The sequence below is a fragment of the Takifugu rubripes genome, chromosome 19 (assembly GCF_901000725.2).
Source record: "Takifugu rubripes chromosome 19, fTakRub1.2, whole genome shotgun sequence".
NCBI classification, from domain to species: Eukaryota; Metazoa; Chordata; class Actinopteri; order Tetraodontiformes; family Tetraodontidae; genus Takifugu; species Takifugu rubripes.
The window spans coordinates 6,470,322-6,490,394 of NC_042303.1; the positions used below are offsets into that span (position 1 = coordinate 6,470,322).

Below are 20,073 nucleotides of genomic sequence, written 5' to 3' on the forward strand. Positions count from 1 at the left end.
AGCTGCGAACGAAAAGGCAAAATAAAACACTAATGCAAAACGTAAAACTTTGACAAAATCGCTTATGCCCTGGCTAACAAATGTATACATTTTAAGGTAGTTTAGTTGTTATTTATGTGCGTCGCGGATTTTGCGTCTTAGAATTTGGGACAACTCCCTAAAAGGGTTACGTCATCACCATCAGCCCATCTGTGCTTTCGCGATCAGTGAACAGGATTTATTCATCTAAACGATAATTTCTCATTTTAGTATGTGGTTCGCAATCCGGTCAGAGATGGAGTGGATGAATGCTACAAGACTGAACATCACTTCACCAATACAAACATGGATTAAGATGGATCATTCTGCTTCAGACAGCTGGGGGGCGGGGGGTTGGTAGTTTGGACGCCCCTCCTTTAGGCAATTCATCCAAGTTATACCTCCATAACAGTTTAAATTCTATTGCTTGAGCAATATGGTAAAAATTCATGCGCCTCGCTTATATATGCATCGGCAACGATGCAACAACTCATACATATTTAGTTCCTGATCAGTGCACTTGCAGCATCCTCACATTTCCATTTAAGGCTGCACGTTTGGGCCTTCACACAAAACGCCCTACAGTATCAAACCAACAAATTAATCCCACAGTTACCTACACATCCACCATATACAGCAGAACAACTATTCCATATAAAAAAACAGAAACATTCTCAAAAAAATAAAAATAAATGCCCTGCAGATATTTACATACAGACACAGTATATAAAGCTGGCAAGTGTATTCACAGACGCAATCTTAGGTTCGAACAACCTAAAACATGAGAGAAACAAATGAGGCTGTAGTATCTGACCCGTTCTATGCAGGCTTTACGTTTGTAAGGCCGTAATGTGTTTAACTGCCAACCTAAGCACAATATCAGGACATCCTCCACATGTGTGTCCGGTGTCACATGTGTGTCCTTCTACAGGAACCTGTGGGCCCCTGGTGGCTCTCACTAGGAGGATGTATAGCATGAAGCATCTCCACTATTCCCTTTTTTGGTCATAACTGAACAACACACCATTGAGTTGACCATACGGTATAGTGTGAGGTCATCAGAAAAGAATGTGTTTACTGGACTCTATAAGAAGGAGGTATCGAGGTAGACTCCCCAGAGTTCTTCACCATCGGGACCTCGAGACCTCCCTCGGACAAACTGCAGTGTTCGATTGATGCCTGACTGTTCTCTCCAATAAACATCTTTGATAACCAAGTCGGTGTCTGCGAAGTTTCCTTCCTCATCAACACATCTCGGCAACCACCAGGAGAAGATTCACAACAAGGCAAAGACAATAGCTTTACGTTTTACTTACAGCAAGGGTAACACGTCTGCAGTGTGAGCTACAAAGTGTGAGCCTTGACAAGGTTTATTTTATATTAGTGCACGAACATGTAAGATTACAATAAGCATAAGTGTAAGCGTCACATGATTAAACAAAGCATGATATATACAAAAGGAACATATAAGAAAATGGGGGATGGAGTGTCACAGGATGGTCAGGTTGTCCCCTGCTATCCCGAGGCGATAGAACATCAGTTAAAGTAGATCACAGGGTTCTGCACAGGAGTGATAATAAGCGGTTACGGCATTACTATATGAACAGTTTGAACCTAACATGCAACATATATTGCTTAAATGTTATTACACCCAAATAGATATACTGTAAAGACATACAGGATTAAACTCAGAAAAATACCTAAATATTTGTAGCAATGACTGAAAAATTACTCTATCTGTATAGATGTCATTATTACAGTTTAATTATATTTGGACTACAAAAACACATATTATGTGGATGGATTTATTTATTACTTTCCCAAGAAATAGTCACAAACCTTGGAAAACCATATTTAATTTTTCATTTAAAAAAAATAAACATCCCCACTTACAGCAACCCCTCCTTCGCACTCAAAGATAATCACTACTGCTTGAACATCAGATGTTTGTTTCAATGAATAGATGTACTTAGTTTTATATAAAAAGTATAATAAAGGCTAAAGGCAAACCAAACCAAAGGCTGTTGTGGGTGACCGGCAGTTGTCTGCGTAAAGCTTTAAAGGTGTCTGACATGGCCTGATCGTGCTCTCCGATGGCCACCTTCAAAATAAAATGAAACAAAATATTCAATTGTTTGAATGTAAAATCAGCATTCTGGATCTGCAATAACGGCCAAAATACCTGATATCGCACTTTGCTTTGTCGATGATTTGCACCAGCACTTTTGCGGTGTAATATCTGAAGCTATGTATCTATTTTCTGCAATTCTGTAAGAATTAAACTTGTTTTCAGCTATGTATCCATTCTGTGCAGGCCGTAGAAATCTGTAAGGCCTTAACTTGTTTTCCAGTCAATCTGGCGCTATCTCACAGGTGTTTCATGTCTCCTGAGACTTTTACATTTCATAGACTCATGATGGATGCCTTCCTCCTTTCTTCTCCTTCCTTCTTTTTAGTAATAATTGGACTCTATATCATTTGGTCGGTTAGACTGTGTTATGAAGCCATCAGAGAAGAATGTGTTTACTCGGTGGTATAAAAGAGCGCTACTGGAATAAATCTGGAGGAGATCTTCACCATCAGGACCACGAGACCTCCCGCGGACAAGCTCCAGCGTTCGATTGATGTCTGACTTTTCTCTCCAATAAACATCTCTTTAAACCAAGTCGGTGTCTGTGAAGATTCCTTCCTCATCAACACATCTCGGTTACCATCAGAAGAAATTCATCACAGTAGTCTGGCTCTCATTCTGCCAAAACACACATTTGAGGGTTATTTTTAAACTGCAGCGCCATTCAGCACATTGAAACATTGAAATGAGTCTCAGAACACCTACCAAAATGATGATAGAGTCCCGTATGTCTTTGTGGTTGACCAGTTGCACGTTTCCATCCTCATAATAATGAACCTGGAGGATGAAGGAACCAAGACAAATGTTTAAGGCTAAAATTTTAAGTGCTTGGCAAAGATGACATCACATCTGGTAATAAAGGACTGCAGCTGTGTTTTCTTGACTCCGCTCAACTCTGCTGTAGACTGGGAGACACTGAACTTCCATTCAGAGCGACCACAGCCATTCTTAGAAGCAGAAAATGTACCCAACTTCGATTGTACTGTAGTATCTGAAGCCTGTGTCTCTATTCTCTGCAGACCTTTACCGCTGTAAGGCCACAACTTGTTTTTCAGCCAGCTTGGTGCAATATCCACACGTGTCCTGTGATGTTTGTCTTTTCTTAAGCTCATGATGGATGTCTTGTTCTTTCCTGTATGAGCAGCTGCTAAGTGGTGATGCTGGGGCCCATAGACTCCTGATTGTTCTTCACATGAGGAATGTGTACCATGAGGCTCTCCTCCTACTTCCTTTTTTGGTAATAACTGGACTCTATGCCATTTGGTTGGCTATATTGTATTATGAGGTCATCAGAGAAGAATGTGTTTACTTGACTGTATAAGGAGGGACTATCAAAGTAAGCACTTCGGAGATCTTCACCATTTGGACTATGGAACCTCCCTCGGGCAGACTGCAGAGTCCGATTGATACCTGACTGCTCTCTCCAATAAACATCTCTTATAACCAAGTCAGTGTCTATGCCGATTCCTTCCTCATCAACACCTCTCGACCACCACCTGAAGAAATATACCACACCACCTTCAAAATAAAATGAAACAATATATTCAATTGTTGTGTGATATTCACACTCTGCTTTCTCGATGACTTGGATCAGTCTTACATTTGAGGGTTATTTTTAAACTGCAGCCCCATTCAGCACATTGAAACAGTGAAATGAGTCTCAGAACACCTACCGAAATGATGATAGAGTCCCGTATGTCTTTGTGGCTGACCAGTTGCATGTTTCCATCCTCATAATAATAAACCTGGAGGATGGAGGAAACAAGACAAATGTTTAAGTAAGGCTAAAATTTTAAGTGCTTGGCAAAGATGACATCACATCTGTTAATAAAGGACTGCACCTGTGTTTTCATGACTCTGATCAACTCTGCTGTAGACTGAGAGACACTGTACTTCCATTCAGAGCGACAAAGACATCTTCAACTCCTCCCTGGAGTCGTGCCAGGGGCCAGCCTGCCTCAAAACCTCAACCATCGTCCCTGTCCCCAAGAAGCCACGGATCACTGGGCTTAACGACTACAGACCTGTGGCGCTCACCTCTGTAGTCATGAAGTCCTTAGAGCGCCTGATCCTGCCACACCTCAAGTCCATCACCACCCCCCTCCTGGATCCGCAGTTCGCCTACAGAGCTAACAGATCTGTGGACGACGCGGTCAACCTGGCCCTTCACTCCATCCTGCAGCATCTGGACTCCCCGGGAACCTACGCGAGGATCCTGTTCGTGGACTTCAGCTCTGCATTCAACACCATCCGCCCCGCTCTGCTACAGGACAAGCTGTCCCAGCTTTGTGTGCCTGACTCCCTCTGCAGGTGGATCACTCACTTCCTGACGGATCGGAGGCAGTATGTGCGGCTGGGGAAGACTGTCTCGGACTCCGTCACCATCAGCACCGGATCACCCCAGGGCTGTGTACTTTCCCCCCTCCTCTTCTCCCTGTATACAAACTGCTGCACCTCAAGCCACCAGTCTGTCAAACTGATCAAGTTTGCGGATGACACCACCCTCATCGGGCTCATCTCCAATGGCGATGAGACTGCCTACAGGAGGGAGGTGGCTCGACTGGTGTCCTGGTGCGGACACAACAACCTGCAGCTGAATGCTCAGAAGACAGTGGAGATGATTGTGGACTTCAGGAAAGTCACAGCCCCTTTGCCCCCCCTTGCCCTCATGGACTCCCCCATCACCATCGCGGACTCCTTCCGCTTCCTGGGCACCACCATCACCCGGGACCTTAAGTGGGAGCCAACCATCAGCTCCCTCATCAAGAAGGCCCAGCAAAGGATGTTCTTCCTACGGAAGCTGAGGAAACTCAAACTGCCTCCCAGGATGTTGGCGCAGTTTTATACGGCCATCATCGAGTCCATCCTCACCTCCTCCATCACCGTGTGGTATGCTGGTGCCACCGCCAGGGACAGACTGAGGCTGCAGCGCGTCGCGCGCGCTGCCGAGAAGGTGATCGGCTGCAGGCTTCCATCCATCCAGGACCTGTATATCTCCAGGACCCGGAGGCGTGCAGGTCGGATCACGGCCGACCCTTCCCACCCTGGTCACGGACTGTTTTCCCCCCTCCCCTCAGGCAGGAGACTACGGTCCATTCGGACCAAAACCTCCCGCTACATGAACAGCTTCTTCCCCTCTGCCATCAGGCTGCTGAACACCAAGTGACTTATCACTTAAGCACCATGTACAGCAGCCATGTGCAGAACATCACATTACTCCTGCATTGACCTGCACTATTTCTTACCATCTATGTATATACTGTATATATGTCTTATTTTATTTTATTTATCTTATTCTAGCGTTGTGTTCTTTATGTTGAATGTCGCAGCGTCACACCAAGACAAATTCCTAGTTTGTGTAATACTGTGTATTACATGAACAATGGCAATAAACCTGATTCAATTCAATTCAACGGCCATTCTTAGAAGCAGAAAATGTACCAAACTTCTATTGTACTCCAACACAATAGTGTATTAAATAAGGATATTTGAAATTGACTTCACTCACCTCTATTGACTTATCAGTAGTCTTCAGGCTCAAATTGATGGCCCTCGATACAAGCTGTAATAATCTTCTGGCCGTCAATTCTCTTACCATAAACCTGAAGCTGATAAGGAAGCATGGTTGGTTTGCTCTCGTGCTGCCCTTCATTCCAACAACAGTGCAGACACCACTGGGGTAGTACTGCGCAATGTAGTCCTTCAGGGCCGACTCACAGGCGTCTCTCCACAGGTGGTCAAACTTGAGGGAGATTTTGTTGTGGGGGTCAACAAAGCGTCCGTTACGCAGGACTCCATGCTCTGTTCAGGTTATCTGTTATCAGAACCTGCATCGGATAGTAAAAGCTTCTGTTTCTGCGGCTGGTCAGGTGTTTTCGAAGCAATCTGTGATAAAACAAGCGGTCTGCCAGCCATCCAGGAAAACACTTGCCTTGTCATCGAATCCATCAATTTTGGCAAGGATGAACTGCTCCATGTTGTACTGGGCAAACACACTGTATTGAAACAGAGCACACCAAGCTCAATTTACATTAAAGATCTTGTTACAGTTTTTTTAGATACTTTTTCTTACTGCGCTGCCCCCTCCTTGAGAAGACCATCATTGTTCAACAGTATTTGGATATCTAAAAAGGCAAAATAACAATTTGCTTCCACTGAAATTAATGTAATCATGGGAAAAAACTGAAAAATTCCAAGTACATCTTACCATTGAAGACTTCATTGAACTCCCCTGGAGGGGTGTGCTTCAGGAAATCTGCCACAATGCGGACCTGAGTGTACATGAAATATCACTTTGGTGCTTCTGCATGCAATCTTTGTTTGCAAAGCTTCATTTCCTTTTTGCTTGCTGCGGAAAATACTGTCATTTTTCCTGAAACAATGTTTAAATCTGCTGCACGGTTCTTCAAAATCCCAGCCCGATTACAAAACGCGCCTATCACCTCTGTGCCTATCAGGAAAATTGCAACATGCCAGTGGAGTGAAGCAAAGAGCCATCTGGCAACTTTCTTGGCTTCAGTTTTAGAAGCTCTGCTTCGGCTGATCCTCATAGGGCAGACAGGGCATGTTAACTCTGACCTTTTTATACCAGCCAGCAAACAGGCAGTGCCAAAGCCACAGCATGAGTGAGCAATAGCCCCAGTTTCCTGGTTTCGGTTGGTTTTATAGGCATATTGTGTATGTCACAGAGGTGCTGTTTGTCATATTCAGCCTCCAGCTGGTAGTGTCCTACAAGCAGGTTGAATAGTTTAAATAGCAAAGGGACTTAACTTTGTCCTTAGTGATCATTCCATCTAGAGTCTAGAGATCACTGAGGCTGAGACTGACACAACACAATGGTAGTGAGCAGTCACAACTAACAGTGATCATAAGAGATATACTATACTCATTATGTCAAAAAACATATATATTTAAAAAAAATACTGTGCAATAGTTTTACTGCATTTAAATGAAATGTGGGAAGGAATGTCTAAACTCATGGTCCGAAAAGGAGATACATGAAAATGCAGAGTGTTAATTTAGACTATGTATTGGCATAACTCAACTCAATCCCAACTGGGTCCCTAAGTGTCCAGTGCAAAATGTCAATGGTGTTAACCTTTGAATGCAAAGTAAACACCAGCACTTATGATCAACCTCAAGCATTTAAATATCTGCATCCAGGACGTTTTATGTAGAATAGTTTACCTTTTTTAAACAGAACAGGGTGATAAATATGTCGTGCCGTGCTGTCAGACTTACCAGACAGGAAATAGCACCATTTCTTTTAAGGGTTACTTCATACTAGCCTTTAAAATAGACTTATAGTCATACTAAATCACACATAAAGCTAACATGCACACATGTGTTCTTTCAAAATGACATTTTATGTAGAATAGTTTACCTTTTTAAACAGAACAGAGTGACAAATATTTCGTGCCGTGCTGTCAGACTTACCAGACAGGAAACAGCAGCATTTCTTTTAGGGGTTACTTCATACTAGCATTTAAAATAGACTTATAGTCACTCTAAATGACACATAAAGCTAACATGCACACATGTGTCCTTTCAAAAAAAATAAAAAAATAAAAACTCTTATTGTGCATTTGGGCATAGTGACTACTGTAAAGGCCTATATGACAAGGAACGAAGCAATATGTTCCCTGGAATTTATTGTAGGCAAACATACAGAATTAAAATGAACAACCAACAGTATTCATAGCTGATTATTGATGAAAAAAGAGCTCAAGTTTCACCATATGGGCAAACAAGCCGCAGTCTCTTTAAGAATCTGGACGCCGACTGCAGTTTAAACGGGTTTTAATCCTTTTCTGAGGAGAGAATCATCGAGTACAACCTGTTTTCCAAAGAGTAAATAGTCAACCATATATGCCCTCGCTTACCCCGACATTTGCACACATTATTAGTTTCAGGGAATACGGACAGGAAAGTTACATATTGCCCAGTCATAATTTCAAAATAACTAGGATAACTTAATTTCCCATCAAAATTGCCGCCTCAGCATCCTGCTTCACGCAATGCGGACAAAATCTTTCCAACTAGAACGATTTCAAACGACACTTCTGCGTTCAACGGAACACTTGACAATAAAGGTGGAAATATTAATATTATACCTTCTCTTCATCGGTACGGTGGAAGCAGTCCATCTTGGTTCAATTATGCGGGAACAGTAGAGATCAGCGTTGCCATGTATGCGTGACTCCTCCCTACGCAGGAAAAGTCTTGCGTGAAGATTGCGCAAGACTTTCTGATTTGTGATTGGTTATTTTTTCAAAACAAAATCAGAAAACCGTAAAAAGTGGTTTCGGTTTCTTTCTTTTTTTGTATATCAGCGCTCATGGAATGGAATCACATTACGTTATCAGAACTAATTATCGAATAATCTGTTTTTGAACGTAACACGGAACAGAAAAATCTGCGACCCGACATAAAAGGCGAACAGAATTACAGAAACCTACTTTTTTTGTGTTTTGGGAATAATAACCATTACGCCGTTGACGTAGGCATTCTACTTCACTTATTCTGCCTTGACCATCAAACGCACACAACATCGCCTCCTATGATAACAAATTCTGACGGGTCGCAGTTTTTTCTGCTCTGTGTTACGTTCAAATTCGGATTATACAACAATAACGTAATTTGATCGGATATTCCATGAGCGCTGATATACAGTTCAAAATCACTGGGACTTTTAACACGTTATTACTCCGCTATACTGTTGTTCTAATAACTAATTAATTTAAGTTAATTCATGTTTCATCAGATGAGAACCTATTTGTGAAGACCAAATGAACGATTAAAAAAAGAGCACCTCTAGTGGGTTTGCTTAACGCTTGTGTCTTGTTCGGGTCTGTGGGACCCGTTTCACTTTTTATTAAAAGAAAAATGATAAAATTAATTAATTTTTCTTTTAATAAAAAGTGAAAACGGGTCCCACAGACCCGAACACCACACAAGGGTTAAATGTATAATATGCTTATTCACAATGCATGTTAGTGTAAATAGCTCAAACTGTCGTAACTGTTAGTCGTCGTGTTGGAAGAAAAACATAATAAAATACAAATTCCTAGTAAAGTGGTTGGATATAAAACTTCGCTAACTTATTAGGGGAGCAAACGAAAAGAAATTATTTTTTTATTAAATAAACAGAGCAACGTGAACTTTAGTTTGACGCTCCACACCAGCTGGTGGCGGTAATGCACCATGACGCTGTTGGCCGACGGGCATTTGGCATCAAGAGGAAGAAGATCGGCTTTGTGACGGCCCTACGAGCACGCCGCGGCCTACAATAATTTACACCAGGGGCTGACTTTGCGCTGAAGGTGAATGGGAAATTATTTATGTCCTGCAATAGCAACGATTTGTACGATGAAAAGGTCCTCATAAAGTAGCTGAATACGAAGCTGCTAAACCAATCGCAAGGTTTGAAGGTATCGATAGCGAGCATGCTAGCTAGTAAGCTGCACTCGACATGCGCACAGAAACCCCAAAATGAGAAGGAGTTTATGGCAAATTTAAGTAATTAGTCTTTCTTTTAATAGCCCACGTCGTTTAACACGATGTTTTGTGTTGTTATACGTCCTTCCGGTGGTTTTATAGTTGTAGCTTCCCGACTATTGACAACTGCACGCTGCATTTGGGGGCGTTCAATTACACGGTCTGAAAATGGAATGAATCGAGTGTTTTCCTTTTAATACACTCAAACTAAATGTAGATTTTACTCGTCTAAGTAGTAGATTAGTGGTGATATAAAACTGCGATCCATCTGTGATTCAACTCGCATTTTTGAAATTGTCATTGCTACCATCTCACGATTTTTTTTATTTCTCTTTTAGAGGTTTAAAGTGATCGAATTTCTGAGTCAACGTCATCCCGGTGGAAGTTGAGGTAGGTAAAAAAATATTTTTCAGAGCCATTCTGAATTTCAGAGTAAATTTAAACAAAATTACTGATCCACATCTTAATCTAGTCTAAATTCCATTTGTGCATAAAATAAAAACTTGCTATTAAATAATCTTAAAGGTGGAGTTTGCAGTTTTACAAACTCTTGTCTCTACTAAACTGAGGGCTTTTGATGTATAATGAAGCTAGTTCCTAAATAAGCAAGTACTATGTCATGAGTTTGCTACGTGTATTCATTATAATACACTGCCTTGCCAAAAAGTCGCCACGTGTATTTAACTAAGCAAATAGGTAAGAGCTACCTATTGGATAACTACCTCAATGGTGATTGTCTTTCTGCTGAGAAAACTTATTTAACCCCAATTGATGCAATGAGTAGCTTCTCATTTCTTAAACAGCCATTTTGATAGATGTATCCTTGGGTAGTGGGAAAGATGTTAGTCTGTTTGAGAAGGTTCAAATCATTGGCATGCATCAAGCAGAGGGAACTCTGAGTAAAGTGTGGAAACTGATAAAATTAAGTTAAGAATTGTTTGTTGGGGAACATTGTATATAATCATACAAAAACAAAAGAGCTCAAGGCTATGTTTAATTGTGAAAGTAAGAGCAATTCCACAGGGACAACCTGAAAAGAATTTGAGACACTGGGACTGAACAGTTGTGTAGTCATATGAAAACAACTTGCTGGGGAGCATAAAGAGTGGACTCTAGAGTAATGGAACAATGGCCTTTGGTCAGATGAGTCCATCCAGATGTACTCTGTTATAGAGTGATGGTCATGAAGAGAGGCTGATAAAGTGATGCACCCATCATGCTTAGTGCCGACTGTACAAGCAACATCGGGGTCAGCCAAATACCTTAATGACCAGCTTATTCCATCAATGTTTTTTGCTTTTTTTTTTGTAAATTCCAAGATGGTCATGCCAGGATTCATCAGGCTCTAAGTGTGGTCCAGAGTTGCTCAAGGAGCACGAGACATTTTCACACACAGATTGGCAGCGTCCAGACCATAACCCCATTAAGAATCTTTGGGATGTGCTGGAGAAGACTTTGCATTCTGGTCTGACTCTGCCATCATCAATACAAAATCTGGAACATTAAGCACCAGCAGCACCAGATGGAAATAAATCTTGTGATATTGCAGCAGCTTATCGGAACAATGCCACAGTGAATGTGTGTCGTAATCAAAGTTAGTAGTCCGGCTGGTGGCGACTTTTTTGCCTGGCATTTACTTACCGTTGATTGAGACATGGCGAAGTTGTTGCTACTACAACAGATGACCAGGTATATTCAGAAGCTGGGGGAGGGAATACTGAAGTGTGGTTACATTTAAATCATGCTAGCAGTTTTAAAACTGCAAACTCCACCTTAGTCTTGTGTATATTCTTATAGTAGTAACTCAATATTAGTTTTGAGTGAAAAAAATGGGCAATTATTTTTTACGTTTCCTTGTTTGACCATACTTTCCACTATATTATCACTCCTATATTTATTTTTAGCTATCCTCACTTAAAATCAAAGTTAATCTCAGTCACAAAACATTTGAACCAGAAGCAGCACTAAAAAAAAATTTTTTCCTCATGTAACATAAAAGCAACTGTCTCTCACTTTGGCTTCTTTAAAAACAAGTTTTTGCACTTTGTAGTCGACATTAATCCCATGACTTTTTTCCCCCATTAATGCAGTTTGCAACATTTCTGAACTGAGTTTTAATATTTTGATTTTATTTTTGTGGAATTGCATCGTGTACTTTATCGTCTACCTTGTGGTGGTTCACAGCAACCTAAAATTAATTTGTCCGCCAATAATTTAAACTAAGAAGTCATGAGTATCTGGTTATTTTCTGTTGGAAGGAAATATAAGATTTGAAATTTTAAACCGCCGATCATCCAGAGCCAGCAAACGACGACTACTTCAACAAGATGGTGTTGGATGGCGATTTTTGCGATTCCTGGGAACACCCAACGGTACTACGCGAACGCCATCCGTGTCGAGCCATAGAATCATGAACAGCCATGATAACTGAATTGAAACGTTGGGACAATTTTCTCAGTTTCAAACTGCCGCATTAGAGAGAAATTTGTGAGAGAAAAAGTCTTTTGCGTCACTGTTCACCTGGTGGAATTTCATATGCATATTTAATATGCTTTTATTTTAATAACGCAAAGATTTGGAAGAATTTGCGATTTAATGCGTTTAATCTAAAATTTCAACTTCATTTCCATATTCTGAACCTGTGACTTTGCAATTCTGCTCCACTAAAGCTTATTCCAAGGAATTTGATCTCTTCTCTTAACTCATTAACATGTTTCAGGATCGTGGATGACAATTTAATAGCGAACAAACCCAAAAATTTTGAAGCATTTGTGACTTGCCAAGAAGGAACCCCATAAACCTGGGAGTCGAATTATGTCTCGTCGAAGGAGTCGCAGCCCATCGCCAGGGCGTTTTTCACGCTCCTGCAGCAGTAACGATCCTAGAGATTTGGAGAGAAGGATATTTGTTGGAAATTTGCCAACGTCTGACATGGAAAAGAAGGATTTGGAAGACCTGTTCAGCCCGTACGGGAAGATAACTGGTCAGTAAACTCAATATGAGCATAAGATGTCACATTCATTTCAATCGAGCACGCTGTCCATGAATGTCACATTCGCTTAGTAAGTTCACTTTAAAGTCCATTCGGATGTGAACAAGCATCAACATGGCCCTGATGTGCCTCTGTAACGACAAGCATGTAAACCTTGTATTGGTTACCTATAATTAAAACAAAATTGGATAAATGGGAAGGTATCCAAAGCGGTTCTTTGTACCACTTAAAATGTTCCTCTTTCAGGCGTATCCATGTTTCGTGGGTTTGGATTTGTACAATTTGAACGCATTGAGGAAGCCGAAGCTGCAAAGGCGGCCCAAAAGGGTCGACTATATAAAGGTTATAAAATAGGTAAGGCTCAACTCCAATATGGATGCTCTTTGAGGAACTAAAACAAGAATTATTACTGTCATAATCCTGAGCCTGGAGACAATGTGTTGGATTTGGAAAAATAAAACAAAAAATTCTATAGAACTATTTTTTTGTGGGTAACCGTTGTTTGTTTGCATGGCCTCTTAATAATTGTTCTTGCGTATGGATGCAGTGGTGTGCAGCTTTTGACTCTACTGTGGAAATATGCCGGGGGGAAAAATGCGACAGAATTTCCGCATGGAAACCGCGTTTACTGGTTTAAACGAGTGTCTTAACCTTTTTAAATTTCTCCGTCCTGAGGCAACATTTTCTTGCCTCTGCTTGGATTTGGCGTTTAACTAACCTCCATTAGCTTAAACCGCTGAGTGCAGAAGCGACGTGGATCTTTAGCTTTTGCATAACAACAGTTCAACTTTTCAGTCACGATATATGCAAAAGCAAATCGCAGATTATTAAAATTCATTTTGTTTTGAGTTTATTTTTACGAATTTGCAATGAGACACACATTTTGGTTCCGCGTGTTTGTCGGCGTTTACAAATCTCACGAGACATTTGCAGAGTGTAACCAACAGTTACCGACTGTTTCATTTACTTCCAAATGGGAAATACGTATTCTCAATGTAAATCTCATATGTTTGGTGTTTGTTACAAACAAAAACAAACTTTAAATGTACACATTGAAACTTCGCCTGAGTCATGGCCTTTTTCAAAAAACTGAAGTAATCCTTTGAATTGCCCTGGGCATGGGTCAGCAGATAGGACCGTGCTGCATTTTGACTCGTCTACGTTGGATTTTCAAGTTTGGATATTGGAGCTCCTTTTCACTTGGATCGTGAAGTGTACCGGCGCTTCATTCTCCGTAAATGCGTATGCTATTTACATGTCACTGTTGTGTTCAACGTCTGGATTGATTTATTTTCAGATGTAAATATGGCAGTGGAGAGACGGCAAGCTAAACCTCAGTCCCAGCCGAGCCCTCCGCGAAGGTAAAGTAACGCGAAATAGGTTTAACATCCAACCGGAACCTCTCTGGGGTCTTGTACTCGATAACACTAGGGTGAAATTTACAGCTGTCGGTGCCACCCGTGATGATGTTTGCTTGGCTGAAGTGGGTGTCTCGTTTTTTGGTTTGTGGTGACAGTTAATTTTATTTAGTTTTTTTTTTTTTTTTTTTCAAATTACCATTAAATCGGCTTCAATAAAGTAAAGAAACATCAATTTATTAGTGTCTTTGTCTCAGACATTCCTTTGTTTCTTGACTATTCACTTTGAGGATTTATTTGGCGTTTCATCACACCAGTATCTTCTGCTAAAATGGTCTTATAGGTGTATCAACAACCTCCCGCCAATGCATCTTTAAGATAATTTTGAGCCATTAAAATGACCTTTAATACAACTTTGCGTTCCAACTGGTGAGAGCAGTTATTTGCCTTTGTGCAAATAGATTTTGAGCTGGAAAGCTTTTAATTCTTCATACATTTGTTCCCAGCTCACTTTCTGTGTCTCCATGAGTTGGTGTGCTATAACGACAGATATCCCCAAATATAGTAGAATTTACTGCAGAGATGTCAGATTTTGCGTCACGACGAACATCGACCTGACGTAGAAACAACGCCTCCGACATCAGTGGCGTTAGTCAACGTAGCCTCTCATACTTTGGCGAATGAAACAACGGCATGAAGACCTCCTTTTGAAAGTCTATGAAGAGCACCTCATCCTCCCTCCATGTCTGAAAGTCCCAGTTATTCGTTCTACGTCTGCCTGGAAATTAAGACTGAAACGTTTTTCTCCCAGTAACCATGGACTCCGCTCCTCGTGGACTGAAAGTCTCAGCTAAAATTGGCTTGTGCACATCTAAACATCACAGTCAGAGAATTTACATATCCCATAATAGACCAGCAATGTGCCAATACATGTAACGGTAAAATAAAGATTGCTTTGGCGAAAAGGTTTTCCTCACTTGTTGCCTGTTCAACTTGCCTCAAACCATTTCAGAAACCTCTGCCTGGGCTGGCTGACTGGAAAACCAAATTAAATGTTCTCTCGGGTGACTTTTATGCGAACGGTGGTGAACAAAACAGATTATTGCCGGTCATTGCATACTGTCTACACTACTAATACAAGGATAATTCTCAAAAGCTTCTTGCGTATTTGTCTTCAAACCTTGGTTCACTGATCTAAACCAATAAGGACCTGTGCGCGGATTTGCTGGAAAAGTTCAATTTACCTTGATCGAACTTGATGGTTACGCTTGCGACAGCCATGTTGGATTTCCTGTGTCGACCTAATAATTCGAAATCAAACTTGAACCATTAGCTCCTGACCTAAATATGGTATGGATGCTTCTTTTAGGCAATCAATATATTTTAAAAACAAAACAGCCTGAATATTTGTATGGTTTTCTTTGCATTCATTATTTACCTCGTTTATCTCAGGGCTCCATACAGCAGTTATGGTGACGCCAAGGAGCCTCGCCCTCGTTCACGTTCACCTGCCTATGGGCGTGATGGTCGAGAACCTCGGGACAGCCACGAAGGGAGGGACTCTGGACGAGAGTCGAGACTTGGCAGACATTCCCGTGACCCTGAATATCGCTATCGGAGCTCGGAGAGCAGAGACAAGGACTTGAGAAGTGATCCGAGGGATATTGGATACAGGTGACTGCTGCTACACCAAGATCAGCAAAATGCTTGCAACTCTCAAGCCTGATTTTGCTTTTCTTAACACAGCAGAGACGAGTACGACCGGTACTATCGAGGTGGGGCAGATGAATATTATCGGAGAAAGGATGAACCCTACCGGGACCCGTATAGAGAGCCCTGGAATGGACGTCGTGAGCCAGATGGTATGTACTGTCGAAACCAGACATGTCCAAACCCAGTTCTCAAGGGCCAAGAGTCCACCCACGGGTTTTCTGTCCTACCAGGTTGGGATAGAAAACCCGGCTGGATTTTTGCCCTCAAATCAATTTTTATTTGCATAGCGTCTGTTACAATCAAAATTGTTTTTAGGCGCTTTACAGAATGCCCAGGGCCTGACCCCCAACAAGCAACAGTGGCAAGGAAAAACTCCCCTTTAACATGAAGAAACCTTGAGCAAGACCAGGCTCATGTAGGGGGACCCGCCTGCTGATGGTTGGTTGGGTGGGTAGAGAGAGAGGAGAAGGGGAAGGACAGGTAGAGGAGATAATAGGTAGAGAACATAGAGATACATTAATAGTACAAGCTGCTGGTATAAGAGTAGAGTGGGTTAGCAGGGTCGGAGGTCGGCAGGCCAGCATAAAGCTATAAAGGCGGCGATATCCACAGCAGGGGGGACCTGGTAGCTAAATGCTTGTCCTACCCTTCTACCCTTAGAGACTCTGGGGACCACAAGTAAACCAGCATACTAAGAGCGGATCGGTCTATTGGGCTGGTAAGGTATCACTAGCTCCTTCAGGTAGGATGGAGCTAGGCCTCTGAGGACCTTATAGATCAGAAGAAGAATTTCTAAATTTAATGGGCAGTCAATGAAGAGACACCAGTACAGGAGTTATGTGATCTCTTTTGTCAATACCTGTCAGAACTCTAGCTGCAGCATTTTGGATCAGCTGGAGGCTTCTGATAATAAAGAATTACAATAGTCCAGCCTGGAAATAACAAATGCATGGACTGACTTTTCAGCGTAATGTTGCATCAGTAGTTTCTTGATCTTTGCAATGTTTCTCAGGTGAAAAAAGGCTCTTCTAGAGACTATTTTAATGTGAGGTGAAGGAGAGATTTTGGTCAAAAGTTACTCCAAGATTCCTCACAGAGAGGCTAGATGCTAGGGAGATACCATCTAGAGTGATAATGTGATCTAATCTATCCCTGAGAGGCTCAGGACCTCAGTTGTTCCTGAGTTAAGGAGAAGGAAATTTAAAGACATCCAAGATTTTATGTCTTTAAGACAGGTCTGAAGCTTCACTAACTGCTCTGTCTCCTCTGGTTTCTTGGATAAATATAGCTGAGTGTCATCAGCATAACAATGAAAATTTATCCCATGCTGCCGAATAATGTTCCCTAAGGGAAGCATGTACAAGGTGAAAAGAATTGGTCCAAGTACTGAACCTTGTGGAACTCCATGTCCTAACCCTACTGTAGGAAGAGAGAACACCATGGACATGAGCAAACTGGTATCTTTCTGATAAATATGATCTAAACCAGTCTAGTGCTGTCCCTTTTATCCCAAACACATGTTCCAGTCTGTGTAACAGGATGCTGTGATCACCTGTATCAAAAGCAGCACTGAGGTCCAGCAGAACCAGCATAGAGACCAGTCCATGATCTGAAGCTATGAGAAGATCATTAGTAACTTTAAGAAGTGCTGTTTCTGTACTGTGATGAGCTCTAAAGCCTGACTGAAACATCTCAAACAGGCTGTTTCTCTGCAGGTGCTCCAGTAACTGAGTCACCACCACCTTCGCAAGAATTTTAGAGATAAAAAGGAAGGTTGGATATCGGCCTATAATTTGCTAATAAGTCAGGATCCAGTGATGTTTTTTTTTCTTGTTTTTTTTTTTTAAGCAACGGCTTAATCACTGCCACCTTGTAAGACCTGGGTACATAACCTGTCACTAAAGAACAATTGATCTGGTCCAGGATAGAGCTGCCTATCAATTGTAAAACATCCTTCAACAGAGGTGTTGGGATGGGATCTAAAAGACACGTGGTGGTCTTGGATTTCTGACTTAGCGAAGACACCTCAGAAAAATATATTGTGCTGAAGGAGTTTAAGGGCTCGTTCGAGACCCTTTATGTTCCCACAGTCGGCACATCTGGTGATGGTCCAGTTATTGGGATGGCCTGATTAGCTTTTTCTCTGATAACCTGAGGACTGGATTTGGACATGTTTGGTCTGGATTGTTTAAAAACATTCAAAATGTGATTTTTCTCAATGTCAGATGATCGCATTCGGCCAGAAGAGCGACGGCGTAACGAATTGTACCGTCAGTACTACGAAGAACTGCAACGCCGCTACGACACCGACCGTCCCGTTGACTGCTCCGTGATTGTCGTAAACAAAGCACAAAAGTATGTTTACTCTCCTCCGATCAGCTCATTCAAGTGTGCAAATGCCAGATATTGAATCACGCTTGGAAGGTTTCATTTCATATCACTCTTGTGTGTCTGTGTGTGTCTGTCGGCACATTTGTCTACGTCTGTTTGGGCTTGCTTCAAAACCAACTGTAGGGAGTATGCTGAAACGGTGGGCCGCAAAGTCCGCGATTTGGGAATGGTGGTGGATCTTATCTTCCTCAACACAGAAGTGTCGCTAACTCAAGCCCTGGAAGACGTAGGGAGAGCACGCACGCCATTCGCCATCATCATTACCCAACAACACCAGGTCCACCGGTCCTGCACTGTCAACATCTTGTTTGGGACGCCGCAAGGTTAGAAGAGAAACGTTTAGGCAGTTCATTGCAACGAGGGAAGCTTTTCTAAAACACAGCTTTTTGTTTTATGGGTTTCCCCCTCCCGATAGAACATCGAAACATGCCAATGCAGGACGCCATGATGCTGGTCGCTCACAATTATGACACCTACAAGGTCGAAAATCGCGAAAAAGAGCGAGAGGAGATCGCCAGAAAAGCTGCAAAGATGGCCGACGATGTGTTGCTGCGGGAGCCCGACAGAGAAAGCCACCCCATTTCTGTGCTGACCACCATCACTCTGCTCTCTGAGAACAGGTATTTTAACCAGCAACTTGAAATGTGTCTGCAAATCAATTCGAGACGAACAAGTGTATAAGTTTCACTTTTGGTTTGTTCGCTTTGTAGGTTTGTGACTCCAGAAGAATTAGATACGCTCTCAGCATATCTGAAAGACAAAAGAACTCGTCTGCTGCGAAGTACTGCAGATCCTCTGGCAGGTAGGTGCAAACACCTGATTCTTTGTTTAAAAACTGCAAATTCTGCAACCTATTTAAGCTTTTGTTTTAAATTGTCTTGAAAATAATAGATTTCAATCAGTATTAAACCAATAAAGCCACTACTTTGCTTTTTTTCCCCCTTATGTGTAGCCCCCCCCAATCTCACAGCTCCAGTCCACGTTCCAGCTCCTGCAGCAGGACATGCTGACATTCCACCCACCGCTGCCGGACTTCCCGCTCCATCCCATTCTTCCCACCTCCCCATGCAGTCCAGCCATCTCGGCCTATCGGCTACCTCGAGTGCCCCAGCTAATCCGAATCATCAGCAGGAGCTGCAAGCTAAAATCCTCAGCCTGTTCAACAGTGGCGGTGGAGTACCAGCAGGCCCCAGAGGGCCAGTCACCACCCAACAGTCGCAGCCCTACAGCAACCTAGGCCCTCCCCTCTCCCAAAACGCACCGCGCCAAGCCATGCCTGGCCCTCAGGCTGCATCTCAGGGCTTTGGTCCCTCAGCCGGACGAATGCCAGTTGCACAGGGGCACAGAGCCCCAATCACTCCTTCAAATATCAATTTTGAGAGCCCAAGTGTACAAAAAGCTCTGGACACGCTCCTTCAGAGTGGACCATCTCTGACCCCCCTGGTGAACGCCGCTGCAGCGGCAGCGGCCGCAGCTCAGCAGGCCGCCCAAAGGCCAGCAACGAACATGGGCCAGGTACAACCCATGTCCTCCTACCCCCCACATTACTGACGAATTGGGAATTATTTCTCCAAATTTGACGTCCACGTCTCTGAAAATGGACACCACGTTGTCTCCCTGTCCAGTGACTTTACCAGCTGTGTGTATAGTTAGAGATGTGTTGCAACAGCTTTTGGGTTTTTTTCACTAAATGGAACTGTTTGGACTAACTCGGACTTCTGTATCCAGTTTATCAGCCACACAGTAATTAACTGTTCTTGCATGTAACATTGAATTATTACAGCACATTTTGATTGACCTTTGGACCCCGTAGTTTTTTCTTCCTCTGTTCCATTTGTGTACTTTTATAGTTTGTAATTTTAATTTGATATTTGTTCAGTCAAAAGATGAATAAAAACCCTCAAGACACATTTGTATAGAACAAAATAGCATCATTTACAGGTACACTTATAGACTCAAATGATGTTAACACA

At 42.2% G+C, this 20,073-nt stretch overlaps 2 protein-coding genes across 15 annotated transcripts; one reads left to right on the forward strand and one right to left on the reverse strand.

Moving 5' to 3' along the window:
- Positions 1-1,313: 1,313 nt before the first annotated feature.
- On the reverse strand, positions 1,314-8,698 carry LOC101067954 (F-actin-capping protein subunit alpha-1-like). Of its 9 annotated transcripts, none has more exons than XR_003885832.1 (10): positions 8,608-8,695; positions 8,263-8,355; positions 6,357-6,420; positions 6,222-6,273; positions 5,658-6,144; positions 3,823-3,894; positions 3,509-3,667; positions 2,855-2,926; positions 2,596-2,767; positions 1,314-2,119 (listed from the first exon to the last, which is right to left on the reverse strand). XR_003885832.1 is itself a non-coding variant. In XM_011613672.2 (5 exons), exons 2-5 carry the CDS (start codon positions 8,293-8,295, stop codon positions 6,015-6,017), a joined length of 279 nt encoding a protein of 92 aa, XP_011611974.1. In that variant the 5' UTR covers positions 8,296-8,355; positions 8,608-8,697; the 3' UTR covers positions 5,438-6,014. The 9 variants fall into 9 exon arrangements, 1 of the variants encoding a protein (XP_011611974.1); XR_003885830.1 differs by having other exon boundaries at positions 2,201-2,767; positions 8,608-8,685; XR_003885829.1 differs by lacking the exon at positions 1,314-2,119 and having other exon boundaries at positions 2,468-2,767; positions 3,509-3,645; positions 8,608-8,698.
- Positions 8,699-9,102: 404 nt separating this feature from the next.
- Positions 9,103-20,010, forward strand: ncoa5 (nuclear receptor coactivator 5). Of its 6 annotated transcripts, none has more exons than XM_011613679.2 (12): positions 9,103-9,471; positions 9,985-10,036; positions 12,366-12,629; positions 12,885-12,992; positions 13,936-13,999; positions 15,449-15,670; positions 15,746-15,858; positions 17,935-18,064; positions 18,221-18,423; positions 18,516-18,720; positions 18,811-18,902; positions 19,053-20,010. In XM_011613679.2, the coding sequence occupies exons 3-12, from the start codon at positions 12,461-12,463 to the stop codon at positions 19,649-19,651; spliced, it is 1,905 nt and encodes a 634-aa protein (XP_011611981.1). In that variant the 5' UTR covers positions 9,103-9,471; positions 9,985-10,036; positions 12,366-12,460; the 3' UTR covers positions 19,652-20,010. The 6 variants fall into 6 exon arrangements, with proteins under 6 accessions (XP_011611981.1, XP_011611979.1, XP_011611976.1 ...); XM_011613677.2 differs by having other exon boundaries at positions 9,105-9,471; positions 15,743-15,858; positions 18,224-18,423; XM_011613674.2 differs by having other exon boundaries at positions 9,106-9,471; positions 15,743-15,858.
- The last annotated feature ends 63 nt before the right edge of the window (positions 20,011-20,073 follow it).